Source organism: Hipposideros armiger, unplaced genomic scaffold, assembly GCF_001890085.2.
Source record: "Hipposideros armiger isolate ML-2016 unplaced genomic scaffold, ASM189008v1 scaffold_504, whole genome shotgun sequence".
Taxonomy (NCBI): domain Eukaryota; kingdom Metazoa; phylum Chordata; class Mammalia; order Chiroptera; family Hipposideridae; genus Hipposideros; species Hipposideros armiger.
Window position 1 is genome coordinate 1,245,992 of NW_017731854.1, and position 9,565 is coordinate 1,255,556.

At 40.8% G+C, this 9,565-nt stretch overlaps 1 protein-coding gene across 2 annotated transcripts in view; it reads right to left on the bottom strand.

The window, feature by feature from the left end:
- The window catches only part of GABRB3 (gamma-aminobutyric acid type A receptor subunit beta3), a 219,629-nt gene that overhangs the window by 43,016 nt on the left and 167,048 nt on the right, over nt 1-9,565 (bottom strand). For both annotated transcript variants that reach the window (XM_019667756.1, XM_019667755.1), the window contains exon 5: nt 204-286. In XM_019667756.1, the coding sequence (XP_019523301.1) occupies nt 204-286 (83 nt within the window). The remainder of the gene's footprint in view (nt 1-203; nt 287-9,565) is intronic.

The window sequence follows — 9,565 nt, forward strand, 5'->3', positions numbered from 1 at the left end:
CTCACTCTCTCCCTTTCTCCCTCCCTCCCTCCCTCCCTACCTCTCTTTCTCCATTGAAATTTGCAGAGTGGAGGGTTAAATCTCTAATCTTTAAGATAGTTAGAAATTATATCAAGAAAATTATATATGCTTTGGCAAACACACCAAATAATGGCAAGAAGACCTAAAACACAAGTAGATGGAAAAGAAATACAGATACACACAGCTTTCAATTTCCAGAGTGCAGTTCTGCTCATCCAGGGGGTATCTTCTCAGGTCCATCATGCATGCTGCTGTCGTCGTGATTCTGAAACACAGAGTGAGGCAGGTATTAAAGGTGGGGCGAGACACGCGCAGGGGAACTGCTTCCAGATTAAGGATGAGCCTCCAAGTAGGAACCCTCCCCTTCTCCACAGCACACCTGACTAAACATATCTCATGATACCGGCTGAATGAAAATGTTTTCAGTATACTATAGGCCTGCTTTATCAAGAAAAGTCTCACAAAACTTCAAATTCTATACAATTATTCATAGAGTCTTCTAGACTTTGAATAATCAAGGGCAGAGAAAAGCATTTCTTGGAAAGTTCTTATTGTCGATATTTGTTCTGCCTCCTTGCCTGGTGGCTCTTCAGCCTTTACAGCACAAAGGAAGCATACAGGGATCATGGACACACATATGATATCCTCATTATATGTCTGACAAGTTGGAAACATAATAAGGAAAGACAGAAAATAGATATTCTACATCTCAGCCTGCAGTAAATATCACAATGGTGATACGTAACCCATTGTGGGATAGGGTAGGGTTTGGTAGATAGTCCTGCTGTCGTAAGTGGTACATTTTGAAGGACACATTTAAAAGTCATAAGTATGAAAAGTCAAGGAATAAACTTGAAGGTTATCAGGGGAGCCTCATCCCCAGCAAGTTTACGATCCTATTAGGAGAGATCTGTCATCTTTGAACACCATCTCCAGCTGTCCCTGTGTTTCCTTTGTCTGCAGGCTGAGTGAGGAAGCCCGAGTCACAGAGAACCATGGCTTTCAGCATGTCGAAGGGTTTCCACTTTGTCTTAATTAAACTAAGCTTGTGAGATGTACTTTGGTGTCAGCACTTCCATTTTCAAATTTCCACCAATTAAAAAGAATAATAAGGGCAGATGCAAACTCTTCATGTCATTGCACAAATGCAGGCTTCTCCAGGAGGTTGCTATGGAAACGTCACTGTTGGCTGGTCAGGAACATGTCTACTACCACAGACATTTGCCTGAAATGTCCACTTGTTGGCTGAGGTATGAAAGGGCTCTGGGCAGAGTGGAGGACCCACTCTTATGATGAATTATCAGGGGGATATTGGGCCACCATCTCTTTCCTCACTTGGCCAAATCTCTTACATTCCTGGTCAATGTCAGAGAGAATAGATTACAAAGTCCTTGAGCAGCTTTCTCAGAGGCTGTCCAGAACTAAAGCAGCTCAGCCCCAGCTCTCCTCCTCTCATTAGCGCCGTGTTGATGTTTTGCAACACTTAGAACACTCTACAAGCAGAGCACCTGTCTATTTGTTCACCAGCAGGCCCCTCGCCCTTCCTCAGGTGAGCCCCGGAGAGCAAGGCTGTTTCTCCTGTCCACAGTCACGCCTCCCCCCCCCACCCCCAGTGCCTAGGACAGCACCCACGTGCACACAGCAAGAGTCCCATAACAACTCATTGAACAAAAAATGACTTTGAGGATATGGGGTGTAAGCTGACAGCGTCGGACTCAAAAATAAATGTGGAAAGAGAAGGAGGTAGCTTGTCCCTTCTTGGCTTTAATCCTCCCCATCTGAGGGTCAGAAGGGACACCTGCCTTCTTAAGTGCTCCCAGGTGCTCTCTGGCCTTGCAGGGCTGCTGGCCCTCTGAAAGCCTTCATGGGCTCACTGGTCAGGATGCTTGGGTGACAGCCTGCATTAATAGCCAGGCAGTGTCTGCGAATTCTTCTGCCACAGAACAAATCCTGAGCAGGCCGACATCAGCAGCCATAAGCTCGATGGCTTTTATTGCAGTGATGATCACAGCGGAATCATCAGCCACCAGTGGGGTCCTGTCGCTCTGATCACAGTCTTGTTGAACAGGACAGGGGTACACGTTAGCAGCACCTCTAGTGTGACTGGCTTGCACTGGGGAGGCCCGAAGCTCCGAGAACTCTGAGCTGTAGTCATATCTATGACCGCAGGCTACCAGCACACCTTGGGTGTTGCTGTGCAGGTAACCACCTAGCCCTTTGCAACCACTCTACGGTCACTCAGACTCTTCATTTCTGGTTCCCCACCTGCCAGCTGTGCCAAGCAGTGGAAGCATCGGTCACTTTTCTAGGAATTGAGCCTCAGATGCTAGAATGAAGGACCTAACTCAAATAGCCCAGACTGACTGAGCAGTCTTCTAAAACAAGTGCTTATTGTTCAACGTGCAAAAGGCACAGGACACAGCCAGCATCTAAGTTATCCCAATTTTCTTTTGTTTAACATGAAAATAGGCTCACAGAACCCTCCAAAGTTTTTTGCTATGCAGGCTCATTGGGGCTGTTGCTGGGGAGGTCATGGTAAGCCGACTGTGCTGGCAGCCTCCCATCTCCCCACTCCCAGCAGCCACTCTTTGCCATGCCATTTGCAACTCTTCTCACTAAAGAGCTATCTGCTCATCCTTTGAATGTGGGCCAACTTTGTGACTTACTTTGGCTGACAGAATGTGTAGAAGTGACAGTGTGCCAGTCCCAAGAGGCATTGTCCCTAAGCTTTGTCCCCAAGGGGCATCTGTGTTTCTGGTCCCCTTGAGTACTCCTGCCTCTGCTGTAAGAAAGCCCTGCCTGGATGAGTCTGCTGGTCCGAGGAGGAGGATGGACACAGGGGGCAGGATGGAGGTGCCCCCTCACGCCTACGGAGACCACCCACCCCGGAATCTGTGAGTGAGCCAGCGCGGAGCAGAGACATTCACTCATCACCAGGCACACCAGCAATGAGCATGTATCTGATGTGAAGGCTTCTAGCTGTTTGTTACACGCAGTGCTGCGGCAAGAGATCACATAGCACCATCAAACCTACAAACCACACATGTAGACAAGCATAATTATCTATAAATAAATGGAGATCACCACCTGATACTTCTCAGGCATGTCGCAGACAGTGAAGTGCTTGGTAGATAGCATTTTCTAAAACAGGAGCGTCTACTTCTATATTTCAGTAGGAATCCACTATCGTCTCGGGAGTATCAGTCTTGGTGAAATGAGAAGTCACATCAGGCAAAAGACACAGGCCCTGGGGTGCCTCCTGATTGCAAACACGATGCTGATAAAGCAACACAAAGGCCACAGCTGGTGACAGTGCTGACAACCAACACCAAGAAAACCCTTGGGCAGTCTCCAGAGCACCTGCCAGGACGTGGCTGTCAGGCGGTGACCGCGGAAGTCCCCAAGGAGAACGGCGCTAGCTCAGCCCTCTGAAGAGGGGAAGGGAAGAGATGGAAAGAATCAGGAAGGTGCTTTGGTGTCCCCGACCATCGGGATCTAATAATGGCACTTGTGGGACGTTCATCTCTAGAACTGTGTTGTCCCAAATGGTAGCCACCACCCACATGGGACAATTTATATCTAAATTTTAAATTAATTAAAATTAAACAAAATTAAAAATTCCGATCCTCTGATACACCAGCCACATATCAAGTGCTCAGTGGCCACGTGTGGCTGGTGGATACCGCATCGAACAGTAGAGATTACAGGAAGCCTTCATCACCACACCTAAGTTCCCCTGGAAAAGGCTAGAAAAACAGCACTGAGCCAGATAGAATGAACCTGGCCTTGCCCTCTGACCCAGCCCCCCAGCCGCCCCCTCCCCATAGCTTTACAAGATACCACTCCTTATTTGAAAGTGAGTGATGGGTTTTAACTCCTTATCTGAAACCCATCGTCATGGCAGCTAGAGGCAGATATCCACAGGGCATGGCAGCCATGCATGCCAGAGTGGAAGATGTCATCCGAGGCTGTTCCTATGGCCTCACCAGTGGAGCTAGCAGTCAGAGGGCGGGACCAGGCGTAATGAATAGCAATCAGGCAGAAGAAATGGAGCACTTTGACCTGATCTTCAGATTGATACCCTAGGGGCTAAAGCTTCCAACATGACAGTGAACCTGAAGGGGGCCAAGTTCACCATATACAAGTCTCCTGAGAAAATCACTTTGTCTCATGGATCTGTCCCATCTAAGGGTAAACACTGTCAATAAAACAAAGAGGTCTTCTACGGAAAGTATGGAAGTGTAGCAAACAAAACTTGAAAACTTTGGAAGATATACATCTGGTTGTCAAAAAGGCATGAATGCAGCCTGCTCTCTTTCAAACAGGTGATGTGAGGGAGGAACAGCCTGAGACGAAGGCATCGATGGACAGACACTGCAAAACTGAGGAACAAATGCAAGGATTCCAGCCGCAAAGGCTCACTGGAGATTGTGCTGGAGACAGACAGTGAAATTGACTCAGCTAAAATCATTCATGACGTGGGTGACTTCTTAAGCTTCAATGGGCACACAGGTCCCTGGGGAATCTTGTTAAAATGCAGGTTCTGAGCAGAAGGTCTGGGGTGGGTCTGGAATTCCAAGTTTCCCAGACACTGCTGCTGAACTGAGGACTATGATTAGTGTGGAAAGAAGAGGGCAAATCTATAAAACCTTCCTACGGGCAGAGCAAGATGGCAGAGCTTCGAAAGCAGAGGGAAGATGATGGTATATAACAAAATGGGTTTGAAACTAAGCTTTGTTAGACAAGCAAGAGCAAAAACAAACAGGATACAAGTCAACAAATTAGAATTGACCATGAAACAATTAAAACAAAAAAAAATTATTATTTTTAATTGGGGTAAAATCTGCATCATGAAATTTAACCAGTTTCACCATTTTTAAGTGTACAGGTCACTGGCACTAAGTACATTCACACTGTTGTGCAACCATCACCACTTTCATATTCATACATTTTTTACCATCCCAAACAGAAGCTCTGTGCCCACTAAACAATAGCTCTGCATTCTCTCCTCCCTCAGGACTTGGCAACCTCTGTTCTGCTTTCTCTGTGAACTTATTTATTCTAGGTACCTCACATAAGCAGAATCATATATGTGTCCTTTTGTGCCTGCCTTAGTTCACTGACTGTAGTATTTTCACGGTCCATCCATGTTGTAGCAGGTGTCAGAATTTCATACCTTTTTAAGGCTAAAAGTCCACTGTGTGTATAGACCACATTTTGTTTATCCATTCATGTGTTGATGGACACTTGGGTTGTTTCTACCTTTTGGCAATAGTGAATACATAATACTGCTATGAACACGGGTGGACAAATATCTTAGTTCCTGTTTTCAATCCTTTTGGAATATTCCCAGAAGTGGCATTGCTTAATCAGATATTAATTCTACTTTTATCTTTTTGAGGACCAATCATATTGCTTCCCACAGTGGCTGCACCATTTCACATTCCCACCAGCGATGCATAAGGGTTCCAATTACTCCATAACTTTGCCAACACTTTTTGTTTTCTATTTATAATTTTTTTAATAAGAGCCATCCTAATGGGTGTGTACTGGTATCTCATTGTGGTTTTGCTTTGTATTCCCTTAGAATATGTTGCACATTGTATTGGCCATTTGTACATATTCTCTGGAGAAAAGTGTATTCAAACCTTTTGCGTATTTTTGTACCGATCATTTTGTTGTTGACTTGTAGGATTTCCTTATGTATTCTGTATATTAACCACCCTTATCAGATACTTGGTTTGCAAATGTTCTCCCATTCCATGGGTTACAGTTTCACTCTGATTGTGTTCTTTGATGCACAGAAGTCTTTAATTTTGATGTACTCCAATTTATCTGTTTTCCTTTTGCTGCCTGTGCTTTTCATATCATAGCCAAGAAGTCATTGCCAAATCCAATGTCATGAAGCTTTCCCTCATGTCTTTTCCTTTAATAATTGTTTTCTTTTTCAATTTCAGTTGACATACAATATTATATTAGTTTCAGGTGTACAATAGAGTGATTAGACATTTATATAACTTACGAAGTGATCACCCTGATAAATCTAGTACCCATGAATAATAAAATGGCAATAACTACATATCTATCAACAATTACTTTAAATGTAAATGGATTAATGCTCCGATCAAAAGATAGGGTCCCCCTATGTCTTATAGCTTTATAGTCTTAGCTCTTTTACATTTTTTATCCATTTTCATTTCATTTTTGTGTATGATACAAGGTACACATCCAACTTCATTCTTTTACATATAGATATACAGTTTTCCCTGCACTCTTTGTTGAAAAGACTGACCTTTACTCATTGAATAGTCTTGGCACCCTGGTTGAAAATAATTTGATTGTATATGTGAGAGTTTATTTCCGGGCTCTCCATTCTATTCCATTGGACTGTGGGCTTGTTCTTCTGTCAGTCTCATGCTGTTTTGATTACTATGGCTTTGTAGTAAATTTTAAATTAGGAAATGTGAGAGCTCCAACTTTGTTCATTTTCAAAATTGTTCTGGATATTTGGGATCCCATATAATTCCACATAAATTGTAGAATTGGGTTTTCCATTTGACCAAAACAATGTCATTGAGATGTTGATAGGGATTACACTGAATCAAGATCATTTTGGGTAGTGCTGCCATCTTAGCAATATTAAGTTTGCAATCAATGCACAGAAGATTTGCTTCCACTTACTTATGTCTCCTTAAAATTCCTTGTAGTTTCTAGTGTACAAGTCTTTTGTCTCCATCATTAAATTTATTCCTAAGTATTTCATCCTTTTAGACACTACTGTAATTGCTTTCTTAATATCCTTTTTGGAGTCTTCATTGTTAGTATAAAAAATGCAACTGATTTTTATATGTTGATTTTGAAACCTGCAATTTTGTTTAATTCAATTGTTTTGGTCTAGCAGGATTTTGGGGGTTTTTTTGGGGGGGTGCATGGAATCTTTAGGTTTTCTACATAAGACCACGTCACCTGTACACAATTTTACTCTTTCCTTTCCGATTAGAACAGATATGGTAGAAGCAGGCAGATTCAGGCTTTCACAAATGTATATGATTTAAATTGTGAGGTTTTCATATACAGCTCTTAACCATATGCAGACGTTTCCTTCTGTTCCTAGTTCTTTGCACATTTTTACCATAAAATGGTTGTATTTTGTTAAATGCTTTTCCTACATTAGTGGAGATGATGGTGTGTTTTTCTATATTTTGTTAACGTCATTTTCCTATGTTGGATCATCCTTGCATTCCAGGTAAAAATCCCACTTGGTCATGGTGTATGTTGCTAAATTCAGTTTGCTAGAATTTTGTTGAGGATTTCTGCATTAATGTTCATAACGGATGTTGGTTAGTCTGTGGTTTTACTTTCTTGTAGTGTCTTTGTCTGGTTTTGGTATCAGGGTAACACTGGCTTCATAGAATGAGTTGGGAAGCATTCTTCCCTCTTCAATTTTTTTCAAAGAGTTTGATTTTGCGTTAACTGGGGTTAATTCTTCTTCACATGTCTGCTAGAATTCACCAGAGAAGTCATTTTTCAGGGCTTTTTTGTTGGGAGGCTTTTCATTAATGAGTCAATTACCACACTGGTTATCCGTCTGTTCAGATTTTTCTATTTCTTCAGTATTCATTTTAATGGTTTGTGTGTTTCTAGGAATTTGTTCATTTCATCTGGGTTATCCAAATTTCTGTCATGCAATTTTTCATAGTATTCTCTTATAAACCTTTTTATTACCGTAAGTTGGTAGTAGTTAAGTTCCTCTTTTCATTTCTGATTTTAGTTATTTGAGTCTTCTCTCTCTTTTTTTTAGTCATTCTAACTAAAGTTTTGTCCATTTAGTTGATCTTTCAAAGGACCAAATTTTGGTATCATTGGTTTTTCTACCTAGTTTTAGGTACTCTCTATTTTATTTATCACCACTCTACTCTTTATTGTTTTATTCCTTCTGCTAGGTTTGGGTTTAATTTACTCTTGTTTTTCTTTTCTTTTTTTCCCCCAGTTCCTTAAGGTGTGAAGTTGAATTCTTCTTTTTAATGTATGTGTCTCCGGGTATAAATGTCTCTCACTGTTCTGTTTCCCGGTATCTCATAAGTTTTGGTGTTATTGTAGAGCTGTCTATTTCTCCTTTCAATTCTGTAAATGTTTGCTTAATACATTTGGGAATTCTGATATTTGGTGCATATATATTTATAACTGTCATATCTTCTAAGTGAATTGACTCATCGATATGCAGAGGGTAACAAAAATGTAAGAAAGGAAAAAATTTTAAGAAAGGAAAAAACTGTATTAAAATTGTAATAATATATATACGTAACAGAAGATGAATACAAGTCATGTGTATGCATTTCTGGGCAGCCCTGGTATATGTTGTTCTTCTTTGTCTGTTGTTAAAGACTAAAATTCTATTTCATCTCATATTAGCCATGTCAGGTCTTTTGATTACCATTTGTGTGGAATGTGTGTTTTCCATCCTTTCACTTTCAAAATTATTTGCTTCTTTAGATCTAAAATGAGTCACTTACAGAGAGCAGATAGATGGATCCTGTTTTATTTTTATCCATTCTGCTCTTGTATGAGGAGTTTAATCCACTTACACTTGAAGTAATTACTGATAAGGATTGAGTTACTTCTGCTAGTTCAATTATTATTCAATTTTTGTATGTCCTATCACCTATTGTTCCTTCATTTCCTCCATCTTTGTTTTCTTTTCTATTTAGTTTATTTTTTTGTAGTAACATGTTTTGATTCCCTTCTTATTTCTTTTGTGTATTTTTATTTTGTTTACCATAGGATTACATATAACATCTCGAAATTATAATAGTCTAATTTGAATGGATATCAGCTTTACTTTAACTACATATTAAACCTTTATTTGATTTGCTTTGCATGTCTCTATGTTATTGATGTTAAAAATTGCATCTTATGACAATTGCCTACCTAGTAACATAGATTTGTAATTATTTTTTATGCACTTGTCTTTTAAATCATGTAGAAAATAAAAAGTGTAGTTGCAAACATAAATTAAAATAATACCGGTTTTATTTACCTTTACTGAGATCGTTATATCTTCATACACCTTCAAGTTACTATCTACCACCCTTGCATTTCAACCTGACAGACTCCCTTTGTCCTTTTTCATGGAGCAGGTGTAGTAGCAATAAAGTCCCTCAGCTTTTGTTTTTCTAGGAATTTATTAATTCCTCCTCAGTTTTTACAGATATGGAATTCTCTCTTGACAGTTTTTGTCTTTCAACACGTTAAATATTTAACCATCCCACTGTCCTCCAAGTTTTCTGGTGAGAAGGTGGCAGATAATCATTTATTTTATTTTATTTTATTTTTATTGGGGAATTGGGAGATGGGAACAGCGCTGGGGAGTTGGATGAAGGGGAACAGACAAGTTGCTGTTGTTTCATTTTTCAGTCTAGTTGTGGAGGATGTTGCTTCACTGCCCCAAGTTGACACCATCATTGTGCTCTTCCCGGGTGAGGCAGATCACTCGCCGGCTTCTGGACGGCTGCTCACTGTGCTGCTGGCCGCTCACGCTGGCTGC